General features: G+C 39.7%; 1 protein-coding gene across 1 annotated transcript in view; it reads left to right on the top strand.

The window, feature by feature from the left end:
- MAN1A1 (mannosidase alpha class 1A member 1) overlaps positions 1–18,013 on the top strand; it is a 215,514-nt gene that overhangs the window by 173,519 nt on the left and 23,982 nt on the right. The window contains exon 8 of the mRNA XM_073337170.1: positions 1,418–1,533. Within this exon, the coding sequence (XP_073193271.1) occupies positions 1,418–1,533 (116 nt within the window). The remainder of the gene's footprint in view (positions 1–1,417; positions 1,534–18,013) is intronic.

Genomic DNA, 18,013 nt, shown 5'->3' with positions numbered 1-18,013 from the left:
GATTTGTCTCCTGCAATAATGTATATAATAATAAGACTTATTATTGATGAGATTGTTTGTGCTATTTAGTTTGCAAATGTCAAGGGTTTCTATGGTAATTTTATTTAGGAAACTGTAAAGGTCATTTAAATGCTGCTATTCAGAGATCAGCCCTCCATCATAGAAAAACTGCTCTTGGGTTTTTTTGAAGAAGCCTTTTTTCCTTTCGGATTATGAATAATAATTAAATGGTATATTCTCTTCAAAAATTAAAAGATCTAATTTTTTTAAAAGCTCTTCATAATTCAAAGCTCTGCATAATCATAGTACATTTGTTTGGGATGGGATACTAGGAAATATTTTGGACACCTAAATTGGACACTGGAGGTCACAGGCTAGTGGAGAAAAGACACACTGTCGTGGCAAAGCTTTAATGGAAATACATGTAGATTCTACATTTGCATGGCTTTCCAACCCCCAAGGTGAGCAAGAGTATGCATTTTGTGAATGGGGAGAGGGAGAGAATTTAGGAATTTTGAAAAATTCAAAATGTCGCATTCAACTTCATAGAGAAGCAAGGATAGCCTTGCAGTCAAGGCCCAGGACTAGGAGTTAGGAGTCACTGGCTCTTTATACAGCTTTGCCACAGACTTCCTGTTAACCTCTGTGTGCCTCAGTTCCCAAATCTGCGAAACTAGATTATTTTAATTGATTAGTATCAGTAAAGCACTTTGAAGTCCTCTTATTGAAGATGCTTAATAAATGCTAATTATTAATATGAGTAACAATAGTTTTATTAGAAAATACTATTTGTGGAAGAGGAAATCTTTATCTAGTGCTCTTGTTCTAAAGCAGGGGTCTCAAACTCAAATGACCACATGAGGACTAATACATTGGCCTGAGGGCTGCATCACTGACCCCCCCTCTCCCCCCGCCACTGCCCTGGCCATGCCCCCACTCCACCTCTTCCCACCCCTTCCCTGCCCCCATTCCAACCCCTTCCCCGAAATAAGGAATGCATTTGTGAGATTAGGAGTGGGTTTTTTGCCAACTTTTTCTGTTTTTTAAAAAACCTTACAGTATATTATAGTTACACATCTTTTGTCTATCTTAGATTATAAACACTTAGTGCAGAGATATTGACTTTTTTCATTTCTGTAAAATACCATGAACTCCAAAGACACTATGTAAATAATAATGGCTGCCTTCTCCCACCCTGTTACAGGTCGTCATTCAAGCAGAAAGACTAACCATTTATTTTAAAAATATTTTCTGCTGTAAAATAAGTACTTTTCTGAGGTTTTGGGCTATATTTATTACATGATTGTTAGAGGGAGGCATACTGAAATTTGTTAATCTATCACAGTTACAAACTGTAATTGTGTTTCAGTGCTCAAATTCAAGGTGGAATTGCTGAATCCTCTTCCTCCCTTTTCAGATCACGTCTCTGTTGGAGGACTTGGAGATAGCTTTTATGAGTATTTGCTCAAGGCATGGCTGATGTCAGACAAGACAGATGAAGAAGGCAAGAAAATGTATTATGATGCTGTTCAGGTAAATGAGATATTTAAATCTTTCTTGCCATAATAATCTAATCTATAATGTTCCTAAAGAAACAGGCTCTGGGGAGAATGCGGGATTTATGCCTTTGCTACCACAATGAATAAGTTTTTTAAAAACTAGTTGTTTTATAAGACTTTATCAAATATAAATCTTAGAACAGTGCAGATGCTGTGTGGGAATCTAAAACTGAACTGAAATTATTTCAACTCAAGTTATAAAAACAGTATCTAATATTTTAAAATGTGTATAAAATGTGCATTAGTGTGTAATTTTTTAAAGAAAGCTTTATCTGCAAGCAGTGCCAACAAGGATTCCATTTTTCCTCACAATAACATAAATTAGATACTTTTTTGTCCCCTTTCTTATGTTTATGATACAGGAAATCCCTCTACTGTGTGTTTTAATTCCCAAAACATATTACTTAAACTGCTAAAGTATTTTGAATGTGGGCATAATAGTGTCTTAATATATAATCAGTCTGTGGATAATCTGATGAGGTTCAATAAGGATAAGTGCAGGGTCCTGCACTTAGGATGGAAGAATCCAATGCACCGCTACAGACTAGGGACGGAATGGCTAGGCAGCAGTTCTGCGGAAAAGGACCTAGGGGTGACAGTGGAAGAGAAGCCGGATATGAGTCAGCAGTGTGCCCTTGTTGCCAAGAAGGCCAATGGCATTTTGGGATGTATAAGTAGGGGCATAGCCAGCACATCGAGGGACGTGATCGTTCCCCTCTATTCGACATTGGTGAGGCCTCATCTGGAGTACTGTGTCCAGTTTTGGGCCCCACACTACAAGAAGGATGTGGATAAATTGGAGAGAGTCCAGCGAAGGGCAACAAAAATGATTAGGGGTCTGGAACACATGACTTATGAGGAGAGGCTGAGGGAGCTGGGATTGTTTAGCCTGCAGAAGAGAAGAATGAGGGGGGATTTGATAGCTGCTTTCAACTACCTGAAAGCGGGTTCCAAAGAGGATGGCTCTAGACTGTTCTCAATGGTAGCAGATGACAGAACGAGGAGTAATGGTCTCAAGTTGCAGTGGGGGAGGTTTAGATTGGATATTAGGAAAAACTTTTTCACTAAGAGGGTGGTGAAACACTGGAATGCGTTACCTAGGGAGGTGGTAGAATCTCCTTCCTTAGAGGTTTTTAAGGTCAGGCTTGACAAAGCCCTGGCTGGGATGATTTAACTGGGAATTGGTCCTGCTTCGAGCAGGGGGTTGGACTAGATGACCTTCTGGGGTCCCTTCCAACCCTGATATTCTATGATTCTATGATCAGTAAAATTACAGTACTGGATTAGTGTTGTATAAGCACATTAGTTATATATTCATTTTTCAGCTTTTGTGAAGTAACAAACTGCTTGAATTGAACTGTGATTGGAAAGTTTGCCCAAAAATAAAAAATTGTGCATAGTCACCCCCAAATGCAGAATACTGTGCAATAATACAGTCTTGACCACTGCGACCAAGTTCACATCCAAGAGAAAAGGCACACCCTCCTGCCCAGCAAAAGATCAAGGGGGAAGGATATGTTCTGGCCACCAATGAGAGGTCCAGAGATTGCTCACCACCTGGATGAAAACAGGAGACCAAGCTACCTTTATTAATGCCATCAGTTCAGATCCTTCTGGTCTTTTGGTAGGCTTCCTTTTGCCTACCAATTCCACCTCCATTTTTTCTGAACTGAGCACGAGCCAACTGTTCTTAATCTAGGTTTCTATTTGCCTCAGATACTGTAACAAAGGGGAGTCAACATTATCTGTGCTAGATGGTGAGGCAGAGCTATTTGTTAGCATAGTGATGATCCTGTAACTTACAGCATCCTTCAGTCTACCCATGCCTTACGTAAGTGTTGAACAAAGCTTTTCTACACAGGAAAGTGTTACCAGTTATACCGACATAATTATATGGTTTGGTTAAACTGATGTAGTTATACAAGTATAACCCCCTGTGTGGTCACACGTGTTCTGGTACAAAAGTGGCTTTATTTGGTTTAGTTTAAACCTGTTCCCAGGTGACATAAGCTACACTGAAAAAAATGCCTTCTTACACCAGAGTAAGGGTGGGTTGATGGGTGTGAAAGGGTGGGTTGATGGGTGTGAAAGAGTGTGTTATACCAGTTTAACTATGTTGGTTTAAATTCACACCTTAACTTATACTAGTTGTTGGAATTATTATCATTAATATGGGATACTACCATGACATCAGTTTAACCATAAATTCCTTTATTAAATCTAAAGGTCACATGATATTTCTACAATAGCTCTAAGCATGTCTAAAAAGCTTAAATAATAAGCATTTTACTATATCCAAACAATAACAGAACATTTATAGGTGTTTGATTAAAATACTTACAAAAGGGCTGACCCAGAGTACTTAGACCCATATTGGTCATTTTCAACTTGGTCAGGCAGGTATTAGCAATAGCCTTTTAAAAGAATTTTTTTATACCCTATAATAAACAAGTGATGTCATTGCCAATTATTAGACCTGAGCGAAGTCCATTTTATAATACATTAAACTAACACATATAGCCAATTATTTACTGCACCTGGTACCCAATTAACCATGTTTTATTTCAATTACTTCAGACCAAATCTTAAATAAGAAAACACTACAAGTTTAACACATCTCTTCTTTCTCATGATCTCATTCTTTGTGGTCACATGTTTTGAGCCTGTTTCTCATGCTCGTATCACAACCCAGTTGAAAACCATAGTTCACCCATGTCTAAGGTAGGCCTATATTCCAACACTGGTATAACTTTCCTGTGTAGACAAGCCCTAAGAAAGGGGACAGGACTGAACTGTGCACACCTCTGCATGTGAGAACTCTCAGCAAAGAGGAGATGATGCCCATCGTGATCCCTTGGGATCTGTTCAAGGAGAAAAGCTAATCTAGCTCTTCCTTGCTAGACATTTAGGTGGGTGAGCAGTACCTCACAATCAAGAAGTGTCGTTAAATCTAACATTAGTACGGCTATTTGAACTCTATTATTAATATGCTTATTATCATGTTTATATCTAAGGTGTATTTTAGGCATAAATAGCTCTTAGGTTGTTATTCAGCATTACCAGCCAGCAGAATTAGAGACACGGTGGTAGTTGGCAAGCTTATTAGTATCCAGTGATCATGAAGCATGTGCAAGACGTCTACATGTTATAACGTTGCTGGTAGAATGACATCCTTATGTGTGGTGGTGTTATGCTTTTGTCAGTACTGGCCCCTTATTCTTTCCACTGTCCTACTCTAAAAGCATTATGAATCTACTTCACATACGGTGGGATTAATTTTCCCCAATGCTTTCAGTGTGCGAGAGACTAACCCAAAGCAGTCACAGGGACCTGTATATTCCAATATACTCCCATCTGTCAGTGCTACTCCTCCCCACCAAAAAAGCAATTGTGCTGATGCAAGATTTAATGCCTAATTCATTACTTTATATTGCCCAGCAACTAAAAAGGTAAATGTCTATAGCATGGTGGGATTTAGTTTTGTGTGAAAAAATCATTAATTTGGAGTTTGTTTAGAAAGAAGTATTTTGCTGAAATCTTCTTTTTCTTCTATCCAGGGCTTGTATGTTAAAAGCAAGCTCGTTTCTTTAAAATGTGATAATGTCCTTGCATGTTGTTTTCTTATGGCACCCATGAAAAGCAAGAACTAAATTGAAAATCTATATTTTTAAACTGTTATTAAAATATATTTTTATGGTTGACCCTGTTTAAAATTTAGTTGGTTTGTGATGGGCAAAAAAAAAATAGAGGTATCCTCATTTCAATTACCAGAACATAATCTTATGAAGTATTTATAAAGCAATCTTTAGAAAGATTCCTAAAAACTGGAATTTATGTGGGAGAGACCATGAATAAATAACCAAATTTAGGCCTGTTTTCCCCCATTAAAAGGAAGCATTATACTTTAAGTGATCCGCATGTTTCAAGTGATTGTGGAGGTAGGAAGAATTTTAAAGAGCTAATGCCTCATTGATGATGATGCCCAAGAATAAAGAGTCCACAAAATATTTTTTACTCCTCATATTTAATTGTTCATGAGCTAAAATATCAATCTACACACACACACACACACACATGCAATACAATAACTAGTCTGTTATTTTAGGATTAATGCAGTTGTTTTCTAAGGGACTGTCAAGTAGTTTAGTCAGAATATTGGTCCGAGCATAATTTATCACCTGGCAAAAAAAGAATCCTCCATTCTGAGGTGTCTGCAACATGGAGCCTGCCAGAATTATACAGAGCTACTGGGAGCAGTAGCCAGAAGGGCCAGTGCGAGTCCTGTGGCTGCTCAAACCAATCACCTTCCTTTTGGGCAAAATTAATTAATCACCCCATTTAGGGCCTGAAAAATGAGGCTGAGAAGGTACTGTGCATGTAAAGCACCTCCCTGACTGTGCAGGATGGAACATGTAATCCCCTAGCTATTGGCCAAGCAGCCTGGGGAGTCTACCTTAAAGGAGCTGCAGCAAAAGAGAGACCTCCTGACAAACCGTTCTAAAACCGATCTTGGTTGGAAGAGGAGACAGTCAGACCAAAGAACACTGTCAGTGGGGTACAGAAGGACAACCACCCCTTCCTACTGCTTACCTTAAAAGTGGTAACATATTCATTTTTGATTGCTTACAAAATAGAGGGATCCTATTCCAGTAGCCTTCTCTCTCCCCATGGTCGTAGTGTAGGGGGTGTTGCAGCGCTACTGCTGGGCAGCCTTTGCGGGTCCAACATATTGTCAAAGTTTGACTCAGACTCACAATTTATCAGACCACTCTGTTTTATTAGCAAAGCTGCTCTGCTAATACATTTAGAAGTGAGCCCCCCGAGTGGGGCTTGTCTTTTAATTTATACAGTTTTTTGGAGAACAAGTTACAGAGAAGTTACAGACAAAAGAAGAAAAAGATTGTAGTCACCACCCTTCGAGATCCCTGAGACCAGTCACGTATCTTCAATTACCTGCCACCCTTAACAATCTCCTTTAACAGCTTCCAGTTAACTTAACTAATTGCCCTTCACACCTTCCGTTCTGATGCCTGCTTCTTAGACGTGCTGGCTCTATCCTAATTGCTTCTCCATTCAAAAGCTAACTGTCCCTACGTGTGCTCCCTCAGATACTTTGTAACATGTTTTGGCATGCTCTCTCATACACAATGTATCCAGCATGTCCCCTTATACAATGTTATACTTCCACAATATATAGAGAGAAACCATGGGAAAATCCTACCAAGTCTTTGGATAATGATCATCAGAGAGCAGGTGTGAAGACCCATCACACCCCTTCCACCCTGGGTCTAAACATCGTTTGGGAGTTTGAAACCAGAAACATGCTTGAATTTGCCTTATATTACATCTTGATAAAGCCCTTGCATCAAATTAACATGACAAAATTTATGTCCCCATAGGGTCAACAGACCTGTACAGCATTACAATACGTCCAGCCCTAGCATAAGCCTGTGTGACCCAACCAACTGGTTAAATGAATGCAGACCCATAGTAGGTGGTGCATAGAACTTTCACAGACAATCAGGGAGTAGTGAGCACTTCTATTATAAACTCCTATATAACTGCTATAAAAATTCACATTTCACATCAAGCTAAAGCTTGTCATATGGTGCATGGCCTAGGCCCAGAAGCAATAAGTGTCAACCCTTTACAGGAAGTATTGTGGTATATATTTGCTATAAAAAAAAAATCTTAATGTCTCAGGTATATTATGTGCGTATATTTCAGTGAAACTTGGTAGGTGATTAGTCTAGGATATGATGTAATTACTTTTTGTTAATAAGATATTTAACTTTCTACTTGAGTTCAGAAACTGGAACTTTTATGCCATGGCTGGCATAAACAGTTGTTCTGACCATATGGAGCTGCCAGTTGCATCTCCATAGGTAAGGATGAGTTGAGTTTTGCATGCAAAGTAGGAATTAAACTGCTCTGTTAGGTATGAAGAATACAACATATCCTTCCCAAAATTACAGCACTCGTGTACAAAACATTTGTTTGAGAATTCCCAAGTGCATACATTACTTGGAGTTAAAATTAATTTTTAAATTGGTCCTTTAAGAAGTTTAGCACCCTTCTTGATATCTTTCCTCTCCCACCCCCAAAAATTACTTTAATACATATTCTTCACATTTTCCATAGAGCTAACGCATTTAAATCTTCTATGTAGACTACATTTTAATCACTTTTTTAGTGTTAACGATCACTTTTTGCCATTACTGTTCACAACTAAACTTTATTCTTCAGTAAGGCTGGCACATAAATGTATTCTTTTTCAGAAAAACAGTCAAAGAATTTCCTTCTTTCAAAATGGTTGCCATCTCCTATTATTGGCAATGGAGTAGATGCCACAGGCTGCTCTTAGCAGACATGGTCATCATCGCCCTTCGCGTCTCCCAGCAGTTCTCCTCTCTGCATCCTGATAGTGTGGAGACCTTCTCTGAGGAAAGGAGGGCTTCACTTCTATCAGGAACAAAAGGAGTTTATGGCAGTTTATGACCTCAGTCCTATTGAGAACATTAGGAAATAGTGGCCATTTTGAAAAAGGACAATTCTTTCTGTGATTCTGAAGAAGATCTTATTCTTCAGTTTATGCTGACAGATATACTTTAATTTATGAAGAATAATGAAAAAATTACTATTAGGGCTGTCAAGCGATTAAAAGATTAATCAAGCAATTTAAAAAATCACAATTAATCGTGCTGTTAAATAATAGAATACCATTTATTTAAATATTATGGATGTTTTCTACAGTTTCAAATATATTGATTTCAATTACAACACAGAATACAAAGTTTACAGTGCTCACTTTATATTTATTTTTTATTACAAATATTTACACTGTAAAAAACAAAAATAGTATTCTTCAATTCTCCTAATACAAGTACTGTAATGCAATCTCTTTATCATGAAAGTTGAACTCACAAATGTAGAATTATGTACAAAAAATAATTGCATTCAGAAACAAAACAATGTAAAACCTTAGTGCCTACAAGTCAACTCTGTCCTATTTCTTTTTCAGACAGTTGCAAAAAGACACAAGTTTGTTTACACTTGTAGGAGATGATGCTGGCCGCTTCTTGTTTACAGTGTCACGTGAAAGTGAGAACAGGCGTTCACATGGCACTGTTGTAGACGGTGTCACAAGATATTTACGTTCCAGATGCGCTAAAGTTTCATGTGTCCTTTCATGCTTCAACCACCATTCCAGAGGACATGTGTCCATGCTGATGATGAGCTCTGCTCGATAACGATCTAAAGCAGTGCAGCACAACGCATGTTTATTTTCATCATCTGAGTCAGATGCCACCAACAGAAGGTTGATTTCCTTTTTTGGTGGTTCGGGTTCTGTCATTTCCACATCAGAGTGTTGCTCTTTTGAGACTTCTGAAAGCATGTTCCAGACCTTGTCCCTCTCAGATTTTGGAAGGCACTTCAGATTCTTAAACCTTGGGTTGACCACTGTAGCTATCTTTAGAAATCTCACATTGGTACCTTCTTTGCATTTTGTCAAATCTGCAGCGAAACTGTTCTTAAAATGAACATGCGCTGGGTCATAAGAACAGTCATGCTGGGTCAGACCAAAAGTCCATTTAACCCAGTGTCCAGGCTTCTGACAGTGGCCAATGCCAGGTGCCCCAGAGGGAATGAACAGAACATGTAATCATCAAGTGATCCATCCCCTGTCGCCCAATCCCAGCTTCTGGCAAACAGAGGCTAGGGACACCATCCCTGTTCATCCTGGCTAATAGCCATTGGTGGACCTATCCTCCATGAACTTACCTAGTTCTTTTTTGAACCCTGTTATAGTCTTGGCCTTCACAGATGCACAGGTTGCCTGTGCGTTGTGGGAAAAATACTTCCTTTTGTTTGTTTTAAACCTCCTTCCTATTAATTTTATTTGGTGACCCCCTAGTTCTTGTGTTATGAGACAGGAAATAACACTTCCTTATTTACTTTCTCCACACCAGTCATGATTTTATAGACCTCTATCATATCCCCCCTTAGTCATCTCTTTTCCAAGCTGAAAAATCCCAGTCTTATTAATCTCTCCTCAAACAGCAGCCATTCCATACCCCTAATCATTTTTGTTGCACTTTTCTGAACCTATTACAATACATCTTTTTTGAGATGGGGTGACCACATCTACACGCAGTATTCAAGATGTGGGCGTAGCATGGATTTATATAGAGGCAATATGATATTTTCTGTCTCATTATCTATCCCTTAATGATTCCAAACATTCTGTTCACTTTTTTGACTGTTGCTGCACATTGAGTGGATGTTTTCAGAGAACTATCCACAATGACTCCAAGATCTCTTTCTTGTGTGGTAACAGCCAATTTAGACCCCATCATCCAAGACTGCTATAACATGAAATAAATGGCACAATGTGGATAAAACAGAGAAGGAGACATAAAATACTCCCCCAAGGATTTCAGTCACAAATTATTTAACACATTAGTTTTTTAATGAGTATCATCATCATGGAAGCATGTCCTCTGGAATGGTGGCCAAAGCATGAAGGGGAATACAAATGTTTAGCATATCTGGCATGTAAATACCTTGCAATGCTGGCTACAAAAGTGCCATTTGAACGCCTGTTCTCACTTTCAGGTGACATTGTAAATAAGAAGCAGGCCACATTATCTCCTGTAAATGTAAACAAACTTGTTTGTCTTCGCGATTGACTGAACAAGAAATAGGACCGAGTGGCATTGTAGTCTGTGAAGTTTTACATTGTTTTGTTTTTGAGTACAGTTATGTAACAAAAAATCTAAATTTTTAAGTTTCACTTTCTTGATAGAGATTGCACTACAGTAGTAGTATGAGGTGAATTGAAAAATATTGTTTCTTTTGTTTGTCATTTTTACAATGCAAATAGTTGTAATCAAAAGTAATATAAAGTGAGCACTGCGCAGTTTGTATTCTGTGTTGTAATTGAAATCAAGATGTTTGAAAATGTAGAAAACTTCCAAAAATATTTAATAAATTTCAGTTGGTATTCTCTTTAACAGTGTGATTAAAACTGTGATTAATCATGCTTAATTTTTTTAATCGTGTGCATTAACTAAGATTAATCGACAGTCCTACTCTTAATCTATTTCTTTTCAAAAACTATTGCACCACATCAACTCAATGAAGACAATTTTGTGGGGTTTTTTTGTTTTTTTTGTTTTTTACTAAAACCTGTTCCTTTACCACATAGATGAGCATGTTTTGTATTGCATCTTATTACATCTGGGCATACTTTTAACAAGACTCTATAACAAGCTGTATAAGTAGATTTATGTCTGTCATCATTAGTCTTCCACTGTTCACTTAAGCCCTCTGGTGAAGCCAAAACAAAGTCTACACCCCATATGTTCGTTGTTGTAAACAAACTAATCATCTTTCTGGAAGAATTTGAAAATGGAGGACTTCCCTCCCTCCTCTCCAAAAAGTTAAACCCATGTGCAGGGAGGAGGGGATTGAAAGAACAGGCAGTGGAGACTCCTCTAAGCTGCTTTCTAGCCCACAACATTCCTTTTTTCCTTCTCTTCCTCTTTCTATCTCTGCAGCCTTATGTTAGCTGTCATTTTGTTATTAAACTGCTCCCAGGTAGCATCTGCTGCTGTTCCCTTTATGATGATACACTCCAGCCACTTCCTCCCTGCAACCTCTTGCATTGCACCCTCTATTCTAGCTGTCTTGATAGAGTGCTAACTGTACTCTTGCCCCTGTTCTCTCAAATACATTTCTGTTTACTGTGAAGGAAAACTATACCAGTTCCAAACAATTATCCATCAGTAATGTATTTTCATCTAATCAAAAACCACCTCTTCTAGTTTTTTGATTCCTTGCAGATGCTGTAAATTGGTTCATGTAGAGAATATTTCACTATGTAGAATGAAATAATAAATTTATCTCATAGTGATAAATGTGAAACCACCAGATTCACAAGTGGGGAAACATCATTGGAATTATTCCGAGATCAAATCTTTGTTGAAATTGAGTTAAAAGTTAAAATAAATGACATGTATGTTTTAAAAAAAAAATCTATGTATTATATAAAAAGGAAAATAAATTGGCCATAAGTAGACAATTTTGAATTTCATGCTGTCCTGAACTATTCATCTATAAAGATTCCCTTTACCACTACCCCACGCCAATATCCTTTTCTAATACATTTTAGAGACTTGATTTCCCTGCCAGAACTTTTCACACCACAAATTGTGAAATACTAATTTATATGGGATTGGGACTGCAACATACCACTAAAATTCAGAGACTACAAGAGCTCATATTTTAATGCTTGGCTGCACCAGGAATTATTCCTGATTAACTCCATGTGTGGAGACACTTATTCCAAAATAAGACTGACTTTTTCCAATTTAACTTAATCCATTCATGCCAGAAGAACACTGACACATGGACTTAATCTTTCAGGGCAACCAGTTGGCATTGTTAGGGAAAGAGTAGAGATCAGTAAGAAAGAGTGGAGATCAGGTGGGCAGTGATTGGAGGTAGGGACCAATTTACTGGGCTTTTGTGAAAGATGTGTTTGTGTTTCAAAATTAAGTTTTATAATACAAACTACCTCGCAGCCTTAACTATAATCACTAGAGTCTATTGATTCCACTTTGGATCAGGCCTTTAAGTGGCTTCATGATGATCAGTGGCTTTATCATGCATGGGAATTAAATCAATCTTTGCTATGTATAATAGTTTGATTTATGAATTGGTTTATTTTAATGTACCCAATCTAGCTGCTAGATAATTTATTGTAGAATTACCAACTGTTACCAGAATAGTGATTTTTTTTTTAAGGGATGCTACTCTGAGACAGGTTTGCCCTTTCGGTTTACAAAAAGTTTTAGTTTGAGGTTGTTTTGTCTTAAATTATTGACAGTTTAATATTAGAATTTACTAATATTCAGAAAGCAGTTACCCACACAACTATAGGCTATCTTAAATAATAGCATATTTTATTATAACACAAAAATCATTTTATTGCATAGCAGTTGAAAGTGTCTGGAAATTCTTTGTCTGTTTATTTTTACTTTCCAATACAATTATGCAGTAATATATTTCACTACAAGCTTCTTTGAGTCCAACTTCTTAGTTATATAATTATAAATGAAAATATTTTAAACCTTATTGGAATAACCAATGAAAACAAGCTTTAAACATTCTTTAAAAAAATAATTACCCAGCTACTCCAAAAGAAAGACGCTTCCCCACCTGACAGAAAAGCAATTTTTCATGCATTTGGAATGCAATCTCTGTAATCCTGTTGCCAGCCATATTGGAAGGGGAGCAGAATCCATGTTCTAGCCTCTATTCCAAATAGGCTAAGGAAGAGAGAGAACCCAGGAGGGAGCATTTGGGATGGAGGAAGAAGAAAAACAACACTGAAGGTTCCAGGGGGGAAAGTGGGGGAGAATGAAAGGAAGAGGATAAATCGGGAAAAAATAGGGGTATACGAGACACACTCACGCTCTCAAAGTCCCACATGACAGTTTCATAAGCAAACTAGGGAAATGTGGTTTGGATGAAATTCCTATAAGGTGGATGCACAAGTGGTTGAAAACACATACTCAAAAAGTCGTTATCTGTCCAACTGGGAGAAAGTATCTAGTAGGGGCCCACAGGGGCCTGTTCGGGGTCTGGTGCTATTCAGTATTTTCATTAATGACAGATAATGGATTGGAGAGTATTCGTATAAAAGTTGTGGATGACACCAAGTGGGGAGGGGTTGCAGGCACTTCGAAGAACAGGACTTAAATTCAAAATGACCTTGACAAATTGGAGAATTGGTCTGAATTCAACAAGATGAAATTCAGTAGAGACAAGTGCAAAGTACTACATTAAGGAAGGAAAAATAAAATGCACGACTACAAAATGGGGAATAACTGGCAAGGCAGTAGTACTGCTGAAAAGGATCTGGGGGGTATAGTGTATCACACATTGAATATGAGTCAACAATGTGATGCAGTTAGTATCATTCTGTGTTACATGTAAGACACGAGAGGTAATTGTTCTGCTCTACTCAGCACTGGTGAGGCCTCAGCTGAAATACTGTGTCCAGCTCTGGGGACCACGCTTCAAGACAGATGTGAACAAATTGGAGAGAGCCCAGAGGAGAGCAACAAAATAAGAGGTTTAGAAAGCAAGACCAATTAAGAAAGATAAAAGAATTGGTCAAGCTTCGTCTAAAGAAAAGAAGACCGAGGGGGAGACCTGATAGCGTTCAAATGTGTAAAAGATTGTTATAAAGAGAACGGTGATCAGTTGTTCTCCATGTCCACTGAGGATAGGACAAGAAGTAGTCAGCTCAGTTTACAACAAGAGAGATTTAGGTTACATTTGAGGAAAAGTTTTCTGTAAGGAGAGTTAAGCTCCAGAACAGGTTACCAGGGGATGTTGTGGAATCCTTGTCATTGGAAGTTTTGAAGAACAGTCTTTTAAATAGAGATGATCTAGGTATATTTAATTTTGCCCCAATATTGTGTGGGGGTGAACCTTGTGAATCCCTTCCAACCCTACATTAGCATAAGATCCACATTAGGAAAGTGTGAGAACCCCCTGACTTGTATCTTTATCGTCAAAATGGAAGGAAGTCTTCATCTGCCAAAACCCACATTTTCAGTTCCCAAACCAGAGTTTTCAAAAATGTGTGAGGATTTTTTTTTTTTCAAGCAGTTGTAATTTTTTAGCAAAGTTCTGTATCATGTGAGGAAAACTGAATTGCCTGAAACTGGGGTAGCTACAGGGAATTCAAAGGAATCCAAAAGAGGAGGAAGAATAGGTTGAGGAACTTCCTAAGTCAGTAAGTGATGCCAGAGAAAAGACAAAGTGTCACTGGTAAATCCTTAGGCATAGGAGAGACAAAGACAAAGTTAGTAGTTTTCAGAATTTGTTGGCTTTATTTTTGTAGGTGCTCAGATAGCACAACATAAGTACCTTGATGGATAGATGCAGTAAAAGTTAATAAAGAATTTTCTGCTGATGTTACAGTATATAGAAGACCTTTATTGCTACTAAAAATAACATTGGCATTAAAAGGGAACAAATAACTATGATCAATACTTCCCATGTATGGTCAATTTATTGTTTTTATCTTTGTTTTTTAATGGTTCCCTGTACTGTTTTTTGGGGGAGGGGGGCAGGGGGTGATTTAGTGTGGACTATCAAATTTATCTTCCCTTTAATTTATCTTCCAGCCATCCTTTTGGGTTTTATTATTGTAATGGAATAAACTAAGCATTTGGTGGACAACTGAATAAACAATAGCATTGTTCATCTTCAGTCCCTTTCAAGAGCACATGGGTCCCATTCCCTGTGACTGTCATCTTATGTTTTCAGATTTTTCTTTATGCCTCCCATTTAATCTCATGATACATTTGTGGCTAAATTGGAGAGAGTCCAGCGAAGGGCAACAAAAATGATTAGGGGTCTGGAACACATGACTTATGAGGAGAGGCTGAGGGAACTGGGATTGTTTAGTCTGCAGAAGAGAAGAATGAGGGGGGATTTGATAGCTGCTTTCAACTACCTGAGAGGTGGTTCCAGAGAGGATGGTTCTAGACTATTCTCAGTGGTAGAAGAGGACAGGACAAGGAGTAATGGTCTCAAGTTGCAGTGGGGGAGGTTTAGGTTGGATATTAGGAAAAACTTTTTCACTAGGAGGGTGGTGAAACACTGGAATGCGTTACCTAGGGAGGTGGTAGAATCTCCTTCCTTAGAAGTTTTTAAGGTCAGGCTTGACAAAGCCCTGGCTGGGATGATTTAATTGGGGATTGGTCCTGCTTTGAGCAGGGGGTTGGACTAGATGACCTCCTGAGGTCCCTTCCAACCCTGATATTCTATGATTCTATGTAAGCGGGGGAATAGTCCCGCTATTGTGGGGAACTTTCCTGGCTTCTGCATTACCCCGGTAAGTGGGCTAGCGAAAGGATCTGAGTCCTCGCTTCCACTTCCTTTACCCGGTGGCCTCCCTGCCCTTGAGGACTCCCCTTCCACTCTCCTATCTGGCAGAGTCCTCGTAACCCCAACAAGGCTGGGCCCAGGATTCCTGGGGGGCTCGACCCCCAACCCTGCTGTGATTACCTAGGACGGGCTACAGTGTCCCCACTCCGGGGTACTCTCTCTGCACTGGGCACTTCCCTGACCCACTGGCCATTACATACAATTTAAAGCAAATGCAAGTTATTTAATCAACAATTAATTTTAAAAAGAATAAGGAAAAATGGGAAAGGTTAAAGGAAACACATCAACCCGCTCTGTGGCAGGGAACATCACAAACAATGTCTCTGGAATGTCAGGGCAGTTCACAGTCTGTTCCTTGTAAGTCCCAGGCCTTTTTCTCAGGCCTGGCTGTGCTGTAGGGATGCTGTGGGTTGGACGCTTGCTCTGGTGGTGGCCACATGCTCTCAGGCTCTAAGTGGTAGGACCCTTCTTCCCAGTGTCACCCCTGCCCTGTCGGGGTTACAATCCAAACCTGGCCTGCAGAGCCTCTTGGCTGAGGCATCTCCCTGTGCTGGACCCACTGCCCAGGGTCCCCCTTGTTCTCCCCACCTGCTCTCCAGCCCCAGCTCCACCACTGTCTCAGCGCTGCTGCTGGTCTGCCTCCAACTCCATGGGGCTGCTTCTTTGGCCCCTCTGCCTCTGGTTGCTAAGCTCTGCTCCCAGGACAGGTCTGCTCTGCAGGCTGCTTCTGTGACTCTGCTCCCAGCACTGACCTGCTTCCTGGGGTGCTTTTCTGGCCCCTCTGGCTCTGGTTGTTGCAGCTCTGCTCCCAGGGCAAGTCTGCTCTCTCTGGGCTGTGCCTCTAGCTTTGGGGTTGCAGCTCTGCTCCCAGGACAGGGTCTGCTCTCTCTGGGCTACTTTTCTGGCCTCTCTGGATCTGGCACAGCTCTGCTCCCCAGCTTAGCTTGGTCCCACTCTGTCTGACTCAGGCAAATCCAGTTCACACGGAGGACCAGGACCTCCCTGGCCTCCTGACTCTCTGATTCGCCTGCCCGTCCTGTCATTGAGGCTGACCTGAAGCATTGGCGTCTCCCTATTGTTCCTGGGGACTATGAGTCTCAGGGTCCTGATTCCCCATCGACGCTTCCCCCCTTTTTAGTACTGGGAGCTAGCAACTAAAACACCCCCACTGAATGTTAGTAAGGGGGCAACAGTCCCCTTACACACAGTGTACCTTCTGGTACGTACATAGTGTGTTCAGATTTCCCTAAATCTTGTGATGACAGACTTCCCCTACTCCTAATTCTTTCTCACTAGTATATTTCAGCATTTTTATTGCTGGGTTTTTCAGAGGTCTCCAAGACATCATACACTGAGAACTGCCTAGGCAGAACCCTGAGTTCATGTGGAGCTCTGCTGGCTTTTAGCTGTGCGCCAGGGTTTCATGTGGGTAGGCTTCTGCAGCTACATTTCTCAGTACAGCGTCAGAGCTTTAGTATGTTCACTTCTGGAATATGTAAAGTACATCAATTTAAATAACACTTTTTTTTGTAAAGGAACCATTCAGTGCACAAGAAATACTCATTACTTATAGCACTGCAAGCTGGGAACGTGCTGCTTTATTCAACTACATAGCAAACAGAGCAGGGGGAAAAGACAGGCGAGCTAAACAGGAAGTAAGGGAGGGCTAGATCATAGCTGCAGCTCATAATGTTCTGAATAGCCCTTGATGATCACTTGACTACACCCTGGCTTGAAGTGGTTTCCATCATATACAGGGTTTGAAGTTCGGGTCAATGGCTCTCAGCACCCCCACTGTACAAATTGTTCCAGCACCCCTGACCACTTCTGGTGTCATCAAAAAGCATTTATTTTTCTGTAAGCGGACTGCTGCTGCCTCAAATCTTCTCCAGTGTTGATAGATGTTCAGTGTCATTTCTGCTTGTGATGATGTCATAAATATAAAGGGAAGGGTAAACCCCTTTGAAATCCCTCCTGGCCAGGGGAAAGCTCCTCTCACCTGTAAAGGGTTAAGAAGCTAAAGGTAACCTCACTGGCACCTGACCAAAATGACCAATGAGGAGACAAGATACTTTCAAAAGCTGGGAGGAGGGAGAGAAACAAAGGGTCTGTGGGTCTGTCTATAGTCTGTCTTTGTCGGGGATAGACCAGAAATGGAGTCTTAGAACTTTTAGTAAGTAATCTAGCTAGGTATGTGTTAGATTATGATTTCTTTAAATGGCTGAGAAAAGAATTGTGCTGAATAGAATAACTATTTCTGTCTGTGTATCTTTTTTGTAACTTAAGGTTTTGCCTAGAGGGGTTCTCTATGTTTTTGAATCTAATTACCCTGTAAGATATCTACCATCCTGATTTTACAGGGGGGATTTCTTCATTTCTGTTTACTTCTATTTTTATTAAAAGTCTTCTTGTAAGAAACTGAATGCTTTTTCATTGTTCTCAGATCCAAGGGTTTGGGTCTGTGGTCACCTATGCAAATTGGT

Source organism: Lepidochelys kempii, chromosome 3, assembly GCF_965140265.1.
Source record: "Lepidochelys kempii isolate rLepKem1 chromosome 3, rLepKem1.hap2, whole genome shotgun sequence".
NCBI lineage: Eukaryota > Metazoa > Chordata > Testudines > Cheloniidae > Lepidochelys > Lepidochelys kempii.
This window is presented reverse-complemented; position numbering and strand designations above follow the sequence as displayed.